This window comes from Leptosomus discolor, chromosome Z, assembly GCF_034619465.1.
Source record: "Leptosomus discolor isolate bLepDis1 chromosome Z, bLepDis1.hap2, whole genome shotgun sequence".
Lineage (NCBI taxonomy): Eukaryota > Metazoa > Chordata > Aves > Leptosomiformes > Leptosomidae > Leptosomus > Leptosomus discolor.
In genome coordinates this window covers 83,956,716-83,973,005 of record NC_141419.1, presented here as the reverse complement: position 1 = coordinate 83,973,005, position 16,290 = coordinate 83,956,716, and the positions used below count along the sequence as shown (strand labels likewise).

The 16,290-nt window shown below is 53.8% G+C and overlaps 1 protein-coding gene across 1 annotated transcript; it reads right to left on the bottom strand.

Moving 5' to 3' along the window:
• Positions 1-4,762: 4,762 nt before the first annotated feature.
• On the bottom strand, positions 4,763-6,799 carry LOC104353653 (alpha-galactosidase MYORG-like). Its single transcript, XM_009960287.2, has one exon. The coding sequence runs from the start codon at positions 6,797-6,799 to the stop codon at positions 4,763-4,765; it is 2,037 nt and encodes a 678-aa protein (XP_009958589.2).
• Between the last annotated feature and the right edge of the window lie 9,491 nt (positions 6,800-16,290).

Below are 16,290 nucleotides of genomic sequence, written 5' to 3'. Positions count from 1 at the left end.
CTCCCCAGAGTTGGTGTTGATGGGCCCTTTTTGGGTGGATGTCAGCAGAAACAGGGGTGCGACAGTCTGGTCCCCACCCCTGGGGCCAGACACAACATCAGTGTTTGTCTGGACATGGTCTTCTCCAGGCCAGCCCTAAGGCACAGCTATTCCCTTTGCTATCAGGACCCAAGGGAGGGTAATCTGTGACCCAGTGGGTAATCTCCAAATCCTCAGGTCCTGCCCCCACTGCAAACACAAGAGTGGGGTGGCTGCAAGTTCCTCCCTTTAAAACATACATCAAAGCTGCAGGCTGCGAGCTTTAAATAAACCAACAATCTCAGCTCTGATTTCAGTGAAGTCTAGGGTGAAAAAAGCCCCAAATCTGCCTGAAACACTAGCCCCACATACTCGGTCCAGACAGATGTAGTTAAACTTCCTTGTGTTTTCCAAAATTTTATATCAATCAAGGCGATTTATGTTACAGTTTTGTCTTTGTAACAATTAAGAATTAGAAAAGTGGTTAAAAACAAACCCACCAGCATTACAGTCCGATGTGGGACGGCACGTGCAAACACAAGCATCCAGAAAACCCAATAAATGACAGTGCAAGCTTCAAAATTCAATCACACGGGCATCACATTGACCTGCTGCTCAGCCACAGTCTGCTGTGGGCTAGGGTGGAAAAGGCTGAATACAACTCCCAGACCTGTTTCGGCGATTTTCCTTGGCTGTGTCAAACTAAATCTGCTTTGGCCAGTGACCCATGGTGAATATCAGAGAAATTTCCCTAGTAGCAGTTCCCAAGGCGTCTGTGCACAGAGTGCTTGTGGTCTGCGAGGTCCTAGAGGTCCTCAAGTCCTGCAGGACTACAGCATAGTGTTAGAAATAGTGTTTTCAGTAAAAACTGGGATGGAAAGGGCACCTAGAAGCCTGTAAGACAGCTTGAGGCAGCACTGCTGAGCCTGTCCCAAACATGCCCAGAAGGCTTGGTGACATGGACCCACAGAGAGCCACCCATATGGACCCACTCTTCACCATGATATCTTATGTCCTCCCAACAGCTTTACTTTTCTCCTAGCTGGAGCAATGAATAACCATGGCCACTTATGCCCTAAATACAGCATTTAGAAAAATAAGGGTAGTCTATAATCTTACCCATTTATTCACATAGTTAAATAAAAAGAAAATTAAAACTTTGATAAAAAAATCATTTCTTTTGAGGAGAGGAAAAGGAAGACGGTGTGTTTAATGAAGAACTTCCTCCATGACCTTCCTGACAGCACCGAAAACCACTGTGAGGAGACTGAAGGCACTCATCCAGCTGCTCCCACCATTTTAATAATAAAGGGATAGTAACAGGAATCATAGAATCATAGAATACCAGCTTGGAAGGGACCTCAAGGATCAGCTGGTCCAACCTTTCTTGGCAAAAGCATGGTCTAGACAAGATGGCCCAGCACCCTGTCCAGGTGAATCTTAAAAGTGTCTAGTGTTGGGGAACCCACCACTTCCCTGGGGAGATTATTCCAATGGCTGCTTGTTCTCATTGTGAAAAATTTTCCTTTTGTGTCTACTCAGAATCTCCCCAGCAGTAACTTGCATTTATTACCCCTTGTCTTTGCTATGTAACTCCTTGTAAAAAGGGAATCTCCATCTTCTTTGTAGCCACCCTTTAAATACTGGAACATGGTGGTAAGGTCTCCCCTAAGCCTTCTTTTCTCAAGGCTGAACAAACCCAGTTCTCTCAGCCTTTCTGCATGCAGGAGGCTTCCCAGTCCTTGGATCATCTTTGTGGCCCTTCTGTGGACTCGCATATTTTTCATATAGCAGGGACCACAACAGAACACAGTATTCCAGGTATGGCCTGATGAGTGCTGAGTAGAGCAGGATAATGACTTCTTTGTCTCTGATGATGATGCCCTTGTTAATGCAACCCAGCATCCTGATGGCTTTTTTTTTGCCTCTGCAGCACACTGCTCACACATATTGAGCTTGTTGTCCACCAGGACCCTTTCCACAGAGCTGCTCTCCAGCCAGGTAGATCCCAGCCTATGATGCACTCCTGGATTATGTTTTCCTGGGTGCAAGACCTTACACTTTCATTGTTGAACTTCATGATTCTTGTTAGCCCACTCTTCCAGCCTATCCAGGCCTCCCTGCAGGGTGGCTCTCCTTTCCGATGTGTCCACTGCCCCACTCATTTTGGTACCATCAGCAAACTCCATCAGGGTACACTTGATCTCATCATCCAGATCACTTATGAAGATAATAAAGATATGCTGTGTCTCTCTTCAGGTAGCCTCACCCCTTACTAGTGAGGGATGCAGTGAGTGGCACAGTGGAGACAGGGGAGGAGAAGACATGCAATACCTCCTGGTCACACTGGGATCCTTCCCATGAAGTCCTGTGCCAAGGATCCCGCTTCTTCACTGGCAGCTGAGCTATGCAGCAACATCTCTTCCACCCAATGACTCCCATGCCAAGGGAGGACAAGTATTTCACAAGCAAAGGTTGACAGGGAAGAGCTGGAGACCCTAAAAGCATGGCCTTTATGTATTTCTGGGGCTAGAGACGCCTTCTCTACACCCTGTCCACCTTGCAGGCTGTGGTCAGACTTATCGCCAGGAGGTCCTCACCTTCACCTCCACCTTCCAGTCCAAGGGCCAAATCCTGCCAGAGCCCTGAAGACTGACGCTGGGACTCCAGGATTAACTCCTTCCCAGACAGTGTCTGTAACTTGTAACGTAACCACTATATCCACTGTTGGCAGGGAATAAGCCTGAGTCCTTCATAGTGAAAAGCCACAAGAAACAGGCTTTGGGACATGCTCATGTTCCAGCTGGACAGGGACCTATAGGGCTCCCCTGCATCTTGTTTTGAGGCTGAAATACCAAATTATGCAGGGCAGATTCAGACTTCAAGGGATGCTCCAAAGAGTCCACCAAACTGGACTTCCTCAATTCCTTCCTAACTATAAAAGCACTTCAGATTCTACCCACATTTCTACTCTTTGATCCCATCACAACCCCCAGGTTTAGCACATCTCCTTTTCTGCCTCCTGCAAAGCCCAGTGGCATGAAATGGGCTTTGACAAAGGTCCTCACTAGGACGCAACACTACCCAAAACACAGCACCATCTCCCCAAGTGGCAGACTCACGCTGGATCCATGCTCAGCCCAGACACAATCCCACGAGACATCTTGTAGATGCTGAGCTCTCCTTGGTTAGTCATAGCCTGGGCAGGGTGCCCCAAACCTTCCCAGCCAACTCAATTCAATTCTGCAGAGGCTCATTAAAAATTTAGGGTCAGAAATGCACTCCCAACCAGGGCACTACTGGGAACGTCCTGCCCTGGGGAGGAAGGCTGACAGACTTCAATACCATTTCCCATGCCTCAGAGAGAAGACTTTCTGTAAATGCATCTCTCCATACAAACCCAAACAGGAAAACTGGGAAAGAGGCATCTCTGCAGCTCCATTCCGGCTGCTGGGGACTTGGGGTGCAGAACCATGTCATCCTGTGTCCCCTCTAGAAGCTTCTGCCAGCAACCTCACCTCCACCACCACGAAGGTTGCCTGAGGAAGGCCCCTAACTCTCCTGGGCAGAGAGGAGGGCTGCTTTGGAAAACCCCTCAAAAAAATCATCACCTCTAACTGCGACCTGAGACAGAGATGGGTATTAGCTTAATTTCATGGTAGATGAGAACATCTCTGCGGGTACAGTGAGAACACCCGCTGGCACAGACCCATCAGTGCAAAACCTGGTGTTTTCCACCCACCGGCAAGCCAGCTAGCAGCAAACGTCACCGTCAATCCAAGACACGTGCCGCTCGTGGGAACCGGCTGTTCCCGGGGAAGCGCCGCATGTACTTTTTGAGAACAGCTTTGCTCCAGGCAGGCCTTCTGCCAGCAACAAACCTGAGAGCTCATCTGTCCTTAAAAGCCAAAAGGGATAACATCAGCAGGATAATCATGTAACAAAGTGGGGCCATAAATGCTTTAAAAAGACTAATGGGGCATGCTGGTATGGGCGCGCTGCTCTAGGGAACACAGTGTTGACACCCAAGGCAAAACAGACAGACAAGTGCCTTGCAGTGAGCATTAAATGGGCAAAGGAGTGGGATGCAGCTGCCTCAGCAAGCGATACGTAGCCCATACAGTTAAATTACCTGGATATTACCCGAGTAACCTGGCCCGCCTGGTACCTGGGAAAGCAGGAGCATGGGGCAACTGTTAGTCCAGCGCCACACTAGACCAAAGGAAGAAAAAACCATATATGTATAGATACATAGCTCTAGTTTCTTTTCTCCTCTTAAAAAAAGTCCTTTTAGATATATGTTTGCCGTTCTATAAAACTTACGGCAGGCTGTGCTGTAGCAACCCTCCCACATCACACACCCCCGTGCCCAGCGCCGGGGTGCTCCCACGAGACCAGAAATGCTCCCACTGGCACTAACCAACTTCCACCTCTTGAAATCCTTGGGAACTGAAAAGTTATTGGGTTTACTATGCATCCGCAGACAGACTGACAACTCCCTCTTGACCTATCCAGAGAGAATTCTGCCTACTATAATCCAGCCAGAGCTTCCCACCTGCCCCAAACTGAAAAAAAAAAAAAAGATCACCACCTCCAAATAAAAAAAAACCTACCCCAAAGACAGTGAAGTCTACTTAATTCCCTTCCTTATCCCCATTCTAAAATGAAATGTGCAATTAGAATTATTATTTGTTATAAAGTCCTAGGTAAGGCATGGTTATCCCAAAGCTGATGGAGGAGCCTGTTAGGAAACCCAGAGGAAATAGGCCACTTCGTCCAGGTCAACGGGATAGTCTGTGAGCAGCACCGGGGTCTTCTCAAACAACTCCCCCTTGTAGCTGCGCCACTTGCCCGCTGGCAGGTAGACGTCACGCTCCTGCTTGCCCATCTCCAGGACGGGTGCCACCATCAGGGTGTCCCCGATGAGGAACTGGGAGTCGATCCTGTGCGTGGCCTCATCGCGGGGCGAGATCCACCAGATGGGACGGATGATGGGATCACCCGTGTCGGTGACCTCCCCAGCCAGCTCCAGCAGCAACGGGGCCACCAGCGACTCGTGGAGCTCCGTGAACTTCTGGGCAATCTCCACCACCTCCTTGTCGTAGAGCCAGGGTGGGATGGAGAACTGCATGGAGGGCATGAAGGCCGACAGCTCCAGCCACCGCACGTACAGCTCCCGGTCGGGGATCTCCACTGCCCCGTCAGTCTTGTTGGGGAAAAAATTCCCCCCGATCATGTCAGCAGATATGAATGGGTACCCCAGCATGCTGATGGTGAGCACTGTGGGGATAAGGGACTTGAGGCCGAGCTCATAGCCCCAGACGGAGTCGCGGTCAATGATACGGAAGAAGCAGGAGATGTTCTGTGACTGGTAGCCCACCCGCACCTCGGCCAGCTCGTAGAAGGGGATGGCCATCTCCGTGTAGCGCCGTGACCAGATGCTGGGGTCTGAGAGTGGGCGGAAGGTGCTGAACTGCTTGGGCAGGTAGCTGGTCTCACCCGCATCAAACTTGAAGGACGAGATGCCGTACTTGTGCCGGAGCTGGCGCAGGTGGCTCTGGAACCAGTCCCGGGCTGCTGGGTTGGTGAAGTCCAGGATGGCTCCGATGCCATTCCACCACTCCACCATGGCTGGCAGCCGCCCCGATGGCTCCTTGATGAAAAGCTGACGCTCGATCCCCACCCCAAAATTGGAGGAATTATAGTTTATGAAAGGGTGAGTCCACAGGGTGACCTTAAACCCATCTTCTCTCAGTTTTGCAAACATCTCTGTCACGTTGGGGAACTTAACGGGGTCAAAGTCAAAGTCCCCATAGGCCTGCGTGTACATGTCATCGATTTCAATATGGCTGCAGTTAAAACGGTACTTCTTGATCTTTTCAGCAAATCGCAAGAGTTTATCCTGGTCAATGTCGTTCTTGTAGAGGGCCCAGGTGGACCAGATGGGGTATCGGAAGGCGTTCTCGGCAGGGATCTTGGAGGGCTTGTTGAAGTACCGGCGCACCATGTACTTGTGGATGGAGGTGACGTCGGAGCCCACGCAGACCCGGTAGCTGAGCTCGGGGAAGGGCTGCTGCCCCGGCGGGGGCTTGTAGGGCGAGTCCTTGTAGCGGGCCTGGAAGAAGAGGGTGCGCTCGGTGGCGTTGTAGCCCAGGTGGAAGGGCACGGAGTCGTTGATCTTGATGGCCGCTGCCTTGGAGGAGAGCCAGTAGCGCTCGAGGATGCCACCGAAGCTGTCGCGGAAGGAGTAGACGTCGCTCGTCACGTAGGGCACGGGCTCCTGGTAGCCGGCCAGGCGGATGGGCCAGTGCTGGGTGCTCATCTCCGAGCCCCCGTACCAGTGGGCGTCCTCCCAGAACATGGTGTGCTCCACCGCCGGGCCGGCCGCCAGCTCCTCCCAGCGCACGCGGTAGCACATCACCGTGTCCTTGGGCTTCACCGTCTGGATGAAGAAGTTGAGCGGCCCCCCGCCCGACCGCGTGCAGCTCAGGATCTCGCCCTCCTTGGAGCACGACTCCAGGTCGAGGCTGCCCGAGCGGAAGGCCAGCCGGAAGACCACCTCCCCGTGCTGGTTCCTGATGACGAAGCCGTCCGCCCGCAGGTCCATCAGCTCCGTCTTGAGCCGCTCCGCCTTCCGCAGGGACACCGTGTAGTAGCACCAGGCCACCACTGCGGCAATGAACAGGATGAGGCCCAGCAAGATGGCCCCGAGCATGGGCCTCAGCTCCTTGGAGGGCTTCTGCTTCACTGGCGTGAAGTTCTCAGGCAGGAAGGTGTACATGGCACTCTGTTTTCTCTAGAGCCTTTTGCAGAGGAGTGAGAAAGTAGATCTCTTTGCAGCAAGCCTGGGGCTTTCAGGAGATGAAAACGGGCTGTTAGGAGAGTTCCCACCTCCACCGAGTCCCAGAGCACCCGTCTCTGAAAAAGAAGAGGATATAAATAGTCTCAGAAGAACCCCTGAATCAAGGGACAGCTTGTCATCCATTTGCCGTCTCAATTTCCGCAGCCCCCCTTGGCCCCCCGCTGCCGTGCTGCGACGTGCCAGGTGCTGTACGCCAAGTACCAGACACCATCTCCAATTACCCCGGGCAGACAACACGTGCGGAGAACAGCCTGAGCCCCACACGGAGAACAGCCTGAGCCCCACACGGAGAACAACCTCAGGGCAATAAGGAACAAATCATCGCCATAACTAATTTTTTTTGCAGTGAAGATGTTCAGCAAGGCAGGGGCAGATACTGGGAGCGGGTAGGAGGAGGCTGGGCAGGAGCTAGATCAGCCCACTGACAGTATCTTTAAGGGACAGGGCTAACAAAGAGCCATAAAAGGCACCACGTAATGAATTCCAGGCAGCCGCCCCTAATTTTAATCAAACGTCCTCCCTGGCAGATTTAACTCAGCAAATCTGCAGCACCATGCCCAGCATGCCCCGACTGCTCCAGCCAGGCGATGCTCTGCAGCGAAGGTGGGTCAATCCCTGCTTCTCCACAGCTCCCAGATGGCCAAATGGAGCCGGGGTACTGTCGACTCGTGGCTGGTTTTAGGGGGGGCACATAGGGGGTGCATTGCGTAGCAAAGCACGGCTGCAGGAGGAGAGTGGCTCGCTCCTGCCATGCACGCAAACCCCTGCAATGACTCCGGGTGGGAGAAAAGCTAATTTTGTTGGGAGCAAGCGGTGCAGGACCTCCAAAGGGCTCTTCCTCCATCCAGCACGGCTCTGGGCTGGGTTTCGGCTCCAGCCCGTTCCCCCCTGCGTGGCCCCGGGGAAGCGGGCTGCGCCAAGAGCCTAATGGCTTTTCCTTGGCCACAGGCTGGCTGGGCTCGGCCAAATACAGCGCTGGGGAGCCAGAGGGGAAAAGTAAAGTAAGGACACGGGAGAGCGAGAAACAAACCCGGCTGCAGGAGAAGCAGGAGAAGGAGAGGAGCTGCAGAGCCGCAGACCAGCTGGCTGGTACCTGGCTACCAGCAAACACGGGCACACTGCCTCCTCCCCAGGCTCTGGGGCTGTAAGCCTGCTAGCTCCGGGCAAACCAGAGGAAAAAAAAAAACCACCTCTTTTTGGGTACAAACTAATCTGTTTGCAGCAACTCCCTCTAAAGGGGCTGATTTCTTTTTTTAAAAAAAGGAAGAAAAAGATCCAAAATGAAATAATGAACTCTCTGTCACAGGCGTGAACAAGCCAGAGCACATTCTCCTCTGTACCTCGAACAGATGTTTCTCCCAAAAAAGGCCAAGTAAAGCAGAAAGGGGTCCTGAGCATCGTCTAAACCCAGCTGCTCCACTACGGGGATGCCCAGGTGTAAACCCAGAGTGGCATCCGTGCACAGTGTCCACAAAACATACAGCATTTTATATTAATCTTGAAGCACGTATTGGGCCAGACCTTGAAGCTGGGGGAACTTTTTCGTTGCCACTGGGTCATTTTAACCTTCCCCTGGGAGCTGGTAACTTCCTAGGCTGCCAGTTGCTTTAAATGGGATTACGGTGGCATTAGAAAGCGATTAGCTTGAACTGGCGATAGGTTTAGCTAAACGACTTGTCCCGTGGCCAAGTCCCACGCAGCCCTCACTCGCCTGGCAGGGAGCTCCGGCATGGGATGGGGGTGACTCCAAACCCCCTGACTGTGTCACCCAGGGCCAGATCCTGTCCCCCAGGAGGGGAACTGGGCTCTCACCCACCAGCACGTGTGATGTGAGGCCAGCTGAGCCCAGCAAAAACTGGGCGATAAAGGCCGGGAGGAGATGGTGGTGGTAAGATGCTGCGTTTGGGATAAATCTTCACCCATTCTGTCAACCTCTCCTTGCCGTTAGGGTGAACCAGAAGCAGTGCAGGATTGTAGCGGGGATGGAAGGCGGGGGATGGAAGGGGGGGGGGGGGGGGGGGAAGGTTCGCAGAAGGGTCTCAGCCAAAACCAGCACAGCTGAGCGAAGCTGCAAGTGGCAGGACACTTCTGGACATACAGAGGGGTATGCAGAGCCCAAACGAGCTCCCTCCCTGTCAGCACTGGGAGCTTTTTGGGATGCCACAAAGGGAGATGAACATACCTGTCACTACCAAAGGCATACCTCTGTCTCATGTGTGACTTATCTGGGGACTGCAAAGCTCAAGGTGGAGGGAAATAAAACGCAGCCTCCACCAGGCAGAACTTGTAAATTATGTGGGAAAATAATTTTTTAAAGTTTTCATGTTTTCTGAAAAAAAGAGGAAACAAATGGTATTCTGTTTCCCAGCTCTCATTTAGAGTTTTAAGTCCAAGACATGGCCAATACTGCTGCTGCAGGAACAGCCACCTCCTCACTCCACGTAAAATTGGCAGCAGCTCCCAGGGCTTTAGGGAGTTTCCAGATTTTCAACTCCCTTTCAGGAGGCCAGTTTATTATTTATGAACTACTTCGAAGCTGATCTATTTTTAGGCTGTTTCCTTCTTTTCCCCTGATGGGCTGGAGCTCATGATATACAGAAGGACCTGCCACTGCTAGTAGAGAAATAATGTGGTTTTTAAGAAAGGTTTTGCAGACTTTTGTGGCCCTTGGACAGCGATCTGCCTCAGAGGGATGTGCAAGCCAGGTGTCTTGAGCTGGTGAGTTTAACCTTGCTCTGGTCACTCTGGCTGGGCCAGGATCAAACCCCTGTGGCTGCCCTGGGCTGATGGACATCATCAGCTCAGATACCACTCCAACAAAGACACTGAGAAGAGTGTCTGCAGGCATCGCCCAGTGCACCAATGGGACAATGGGTCTCTGAAAACAGGACCTTGCTCTGTGCCCGTCCGGCCCCTCTATTTTTTTGCCTTGTTAACAAAATGTACATTCTCTAGTCGTTGCCTTGGCTCTGCCCCAGATGAAAGGTAAGTCTCCCAAGGTCCCCAGAGACGCCTGCTGCCTTGCACTTGCAAGCTGCAGCCTGTTTCAACAATTTTTTTGGAATGCAAACTTGTTATCTTGCTCCAGGGTGACATTGTGGTGACCTTTAACTCCTCAAAAAAAAAAAACAAAAAACAAACCCAAACGAAAAAAAAAGGGAAGGGAGGGTGTCAAAGCCAAACAGCATGTTTGCAGCTCGCTGTGCGGGAGCTTCCCAGCTGACCCAAAACAAAGCTTTTTCTTCCTGTTCTGTGGAAGCAGCGAATCGTCTTGCCTCAACTCCAGATGAAAGCAAAACATCTGAGCAGGACACACTTTACAGAGTAAAAATAAAAATCCATTTTTTGACCGCTTCTATTTTTACCAACACTGCCGCTAACCACGGGCTGCGAGACCCACAGCACCACTAACCCCAGCAACTTTGCAATTAGGACATTTGTTTAAAGAGGGTCAATAACATTTAACTGGTCCCTATCGCCCTGGCAGGGTCAGGTCTGAACCGCACCGTAGGCCAAGCTTATGCCGGGGACACACACCCATTTCCCACGCTGGGATGCCAGGAAACCCTCCCCTCCGGTGCAAGGTGCAGCCGCCTCCTCCCCAAACATCTTGGCAGGAGTTGAGCTAAGGAAACACTGCAGATTTCACCAGGAGGCATCTCCAACCCCATAAAAGAGCAGGGAATTAGGATGGCAAATTAAGGGGGAAATTACTTATCGGCAAAACAGCTGTGGGGGGTGAAAAAAAGCCTCCACACGCCCACTCTGCAATCCCCTGCAGGGGACAAGCCCTGCTGAAGGGACTTTGCAAACCTCAGAGAGGGGATGAGTAAACCCTTCCCGGGGGTTTAGTTTCCCTTGGAGGGGTTTGCAGCAGCACTTGAGTTCTCCGCAGGGCTTTTTGGATTCATAAAGGGTGAAACGACCACTCCAGCTGCTTGGCACTGATGGGAGTGGGTGGGACGCGCAGGGGCACCCAGAGGCAGTGCTGGCACAGGGTGCAGGGCTGCTCCCCACACATCCCCAGACCCCCATGGATCAGAGGCACTGATTTCTCCCCCAGCCCTGCAGAGCCACATGCAAGCATCCCCCAAATACTGCACCAGATCACCCAGGGCCCTGGGTTTATCGGCATGGCGCACAAGCAACCCTAGGGTGAATGTGGGTGGCACAGACCCCCAAGCCAGGGCAGCAACTCTGCCTTAGCAGGACACAGACAGCGTGGGGGGGACACAGTGCCTCCTTCCCAGGGGCACCCCTGCCTTCACCGTCCCTGCTGCAGTCGTAGCAGGGGCTGACACACCGCTCGGTCTGAGGGGCTCGGGTAAAGGCTGTGGTGGGGGTGAGCCTCTGCACCTCCTGCAAAGTGACAGACGCTTCCTGTCAGGTCTGTCACCTCCGTGGCAAGACACGGCAGCAAATTTCCCCGTAGCACCCAGCTGTCAGATACGGACAGCCCCGGCCAGGAGGCAGCTCATCCCGCCAGGGGCATGGTGCCCGTACTTACCAGTCCATCGCCTCCTGGGGATCCCTGCCTGCTGTCTGGCTCCACCACAGATCGCTTTTTAAGCACATAAAAAATAAGCACTCCTATGTCTCCACATCCCTGGCAGCTCCGTCCTCTGCATCGTACCGGGGTGTTTTGGGGCTACGAGCTGGCTGTGCCTTGAGGAGCATGTGTCCACGGGCAGGAGGAGGGGACCCAGCACATCACTGGTGTGTTTTCTCAAGCACTGTGATGTATGCGAGAGCAGCCAACCCTCCAACCGGGGTGCGCCGAGGCAGCGGCGGCCGGCCAAGAGGCAGCTGCCACAGGCATCGCACCCTTCACTGAGCCTCAGCTCCTGGAGTCTCGGGATGTGGGCTGGCATCTCGCCTCCCTGCCATGTGAGCAGGAAGGGCCGGTGAAGGCATTCGCGGGCTCTCCAGAACCAGAAAGCAAAACAAAAACCAACCCAGGGTTTGCTTTTTGTTTTGGTTTGTTTTTTTTTTTCCTTCCACAAGTATTGTGATTTTAAGCAGAACCATGATTCAGCAGAGCAATGAGGCTGCCTTCTGCAAAAAGAAGGAAGCAGCCTTCCTGCTGCCGGCTGGTTTGTAAGCCAGGATTAAACAGCACCGGGCACCCAGAGGATAAACCCCAAATCCGAGGGGGCCACGTGAATACAGAGCTCATCTGCAAAGTGCAGACACACTCATGGCACCTCACTCTGTCTACATGAGCGGACAGGAGATTTGAGTCTGTGGCATTAGCTCTGCCCAGCCTTACTTTCACCTATATTGTAGGAATCGTCACTTTACAGCCCAGTTATGTCCCTTAAAGCTGCTGGTGTCAAGTGATGCCAAACCCATTTAGACACCTCATCCAGTGTCTGACCATGAATAAAAAAAAAGCCACTGGGAGTCAATTCTGGCAGCAGATGACTTAATATTTAACACCCCTGACACTTCCCCCTTTACAACAGCATCTTTCTTTATTCTTCACCCTGTGCTAATTAGCAAGACGCAATTTTAATAAGCGAGGTTTTCACTTTAACCTTGCACACTGTTTGTAGTGCTGCCGGCTCGTGACTAAACCATGACTGAGGGCTCTTGCTTTCCCCTGCCTGGAGGGACACCACAGTGCCTGAATTTGTCTGAGCTGCAAAGATTTGTGGAGACTTTAAAGCGAAGTGAGCGCTCCTGGTCCACTCATACCAAAGTGCATTGGACACGTGGGAGAGAAAGCTCTGGTGCTCTCCCTTTGAGGACACCTCTGTGTCCACCTTGGAGATGTCCTACAGCCCCTGGGGGAGCTGGAGGCAGCCTGGCCCAGAAGCTGCGGTCCATGGGGTAACCCAGAGCCCAGCAGCTCTCGAAGAGGCAACCACTAAAACCACCCAGCTCATGCCCAACGGCGGCGAAAGCAAAACACAAAATACAAGCTGTTCTACGCACTAGCACACCAGGATGAGCTAAATCTCTGCCCAAAAAAGAAAAGAGTGCAACAACTGCACTAATTTCATCGCTCCCACCGAAGGAGCCAGGACCAGGCAAGGACATGGCCCAGCAGGACTGGTCCAGTGGGCAGATGTATGAAATCCCGGCATGAGGGATCGGTCCGCTATTAACTTATTTCATTTGCCATGTGTGCCGTATCAGATACACAGCCATAAAGATTTTGGTGTCGTTGCCGCTGTCTTTTGGTCCCCCAGACCAGTTCATGCTGGTATAAGGTGTGCTTCACCCACCACTCTATCACTCCAACAGCCTCCCCAATGCTCCTGTGGGTGTTAAACTCACTCCTGCTCATCTCCATCCTCCAAGACAAACCACTCCACAGCAGGACCCGGTGCCCCATTTTTCCCCCCCAGATCCTTTCCTGAAAGAGCTGATTCAGCGCTTTGGGAGCACTCAGCACTTCGGATGCTGAGGCAGGCTGAAACCTGAGCCCATCCCAACACCCAAGCTCTACCGTGCGATATGGGGAAGAAAGGGAAACCTAAGCGCGTGGCCCCTGCAATTTTCCAGACATTGAGTCACCACGAAGCGCCAGGTGCTGGCAGCTCCAGAGAGTGGTGGATGGCTCATGGAGCCGGGCTGGCAACTCAGGACCCCAAACTTCCACCTGTATCCAACAGCCAACAATGCTGGACAACCCTGGGCCAAATGCAACCATCAATCCCTTAAAGTGCTCCCTGGCAGCTCTTCCCTGTGAAGACCTAGCCATGCAGACACAACCCCCCAGCCCTCATCTCCCACTGCGGGCGTCTGCAGTGCTGGCTCTTGCCCTCGGAGTATCCCAAGAGGTGGAGGGAAAAGAAAAAGAAGGATTTGTGCTTTCTAAAACAGCTTTGGCCGCTCGTCGCCACCGCTGGCAACCTGCTGGCGGAGGGGCCATGCCAGAAACCACTCCAAACCCACCCCAGTGGGCTGCACACTGCGCCGCATAAACCCACCTGCTGAAGTTTTCACGGCCAGACACCTGTCCGGCGGCAAAAGTTGAAGCCGCACCTTGCCAAGCGGAGCCGCGGACATGCCTCCGGGCTCCCCCAGTCTTCTCCGGGCGGCGAGACTCCTACCCATCACCAGGACAACTTGCGCGGCCGAGCACGAAAGCCTCGCAGCCCAAGGTCAGGGCGCAGGTTCGCACCGACACGCCGCTCCCCGCGGGCCCTTCCCGAGCCTGACCCTGCTGCCCGTCGCACCCTGGGGTCTGCGGGACGCGGCACCCCCCTTCCCTGCCTCCGTAGCCCGCCCCGCCGCTCCTTCCAGGCACACCCCAAACCTGCCCCGGGGGCTGCCGCACCCTCCGCCGCGGGGGCAGCCGCCAAACTTACCGGCGGCGCCGGGCCATGGCCGGGCTCTGAGCGGCGCCGGGGACGGGGCGGGGAGCTGGGAGGGCGCTGGGGGAGCACGACGAGCGGGTCTGGGCGCCGCCGGCGGCCCGCAGCGGTTCCGGGGGTGGGAGCTCCCCGCCGCCCCGCCCCGGCTCCAGCCCTCTCCCCCCCCCCCCTCCCCGGCCCGCCCCGGCGCGGCGGTCCCCGATGGGAGATGTAGTTCGGTCCCCGCCGCTCCCCGGGCGGCGGCAGCGCCGGCCCAGCTGGGTGCCGGCGGGGTTGGAGTAGCTGGAGGTGCCCGAGGGGGGCACTTCTGTGGGGATACCCCTGGGGCTGTGCTGGGGGGGGGGTGGGGGTGGGGGTGGGGGTGGGGGGGGTGGGCGCTTGGGGTTTGGAGCTGGTGGGAGATGCTTTTGGGCTGGGATGGGTTTTTTTTTTCTGGGGTTTTTCCCTGTCCCGAGCAGGGTCGGGGTGCTGCTTGGCGTGGGCACGGCGTGGCGGTGGTGGTGCCCCGCAGGAACGTGGGCTCTGTGCTGGAGCATCCCTCCCGCGGGGACCGCAGCCCCGTGGGTCTGCGATCTGCAGCGCATGTGGAAGGCCCCTGGGGTGGTGTTCCCTGCTCCCAGATCATGGTCAGAGAAGGGCATTTCACGCTTTCATTAATTATGTGCTTCATTCAAATGACCCTCCTTATTTATCCCGTGTCCGTGCTTGTTATCCCAGGCGGATGGCAGCTCTTCATGGATAACTTGGCAAAAGCAAGCGTGTCCTAAGCAGCCCAGCACGAAGCCGACAAACATGGGTATCAACGACTGCTGCTATTTCTGGCTGTGTTACTGCACTCTGAGAGCTTTTGCTTGTGTACTTTCTTGGTCTCCAGCCTGTGGGTGGTGGCAGGGTACCAGCCCCTGAGGGCTGTTAAAGTGCCCACCAAACCAGTGGTCACCAAAGTTTTGCCCTCCTCCCCAGGAAATTCCCCAGCCTGTAGGAAAGGGTCTGAGGGGGTAAGTCACCCAAGTCAGTTTTAATGAAAGCCCATCTTTGCTCTTTGACAGCATTGTGGGGCAGAGTGAGCCTCTGAGGCGAACTCAGGGTGGATGGTGTAGCTGCCTCTCTGGACTCTTATCTTCTGGAAGAGGCTCGTGTCCCACCTAGGACAGCAGATAAAATTATCAGCCATGGGAGGATGAAATTCCAGTGAGGACAAAGAGTAGAAAACCTGTTTCTGGCTGCCAGCATTGCGCAGAGGTGAGCAGTGGAGATGCAGCTGACCCCGTCCACTTCGGTGTGTGTGTCTTTGGGCACTGAGGCCAAAGTAAAGCCCAGACAGGAGAGCTGAAGCTCCCTAGCATTGCCATCTCAGCGAGATGCTTCCAGTGGGTCTCCAACCCTGCAAACACTCTCTCTTGCACTGTCATTTTCCTAAAATCTTCATTCCCAGAGCCATGCCAGACCAGGAAAATCTGCCTGTTTCTCAGCAGAGAAAACCTTGAGAAACATTTTGCAAGGCCCAAGCACAGGGATATCTATTGGGAGCACAGTGCTCCCTGTTTGTTCTCATTGTTGTTTGGTTTTAGTTCCTGGACTCAGGAATTTAAAGCCAATCATGTGGTGTATCACTGGAACAGGGTGCCCAGAGGGGTAGTGGAAGCCCCTGGAGACACTGAAGGTCAGGCTTGATGGGACTCTGAGCAACCTGACCCAGTTAGAGATGTCCCTGCTTATTGTAGGGGGTTGGACTGGATGGCCTTTAGAGGTCCCTTCCAACCCAATACATTCTATTATTCTATGGTTCTATGGTTTTCTGCAAAGCCTGATGCCTAGTTTTGGCCCATGGGGGACTGATGCAGTAGCAGAGTGATGACTAAGCTGGTTGAACAGCCTCTCCTCTCCCCTTGCTACTTTCCCAAGGCTGAAAAAAAGCTGCCTTAGCAATGGAGACATCCTATAGGTAAACAAGTGGGGATTAAAAGGTGCTGCCAGACCTGCAGTGGGTGAAGGACAGGGCTGATTACTGCCTAACGAACAGCATGTTCAGGGAACAGGTTCTTGGATAAGAAAAGCAAACGGTGACAGCAGAAAATACAAGAG

Coding starts and splice junctions, on each gene's coding strand:
- LOC104353653 (XM_009960287.2), bottom strand. CDS start 6,799: ATGTACACCTTCCTGCCTGAGAACTTCACGCCAGTGAAGCAGAAGCCC.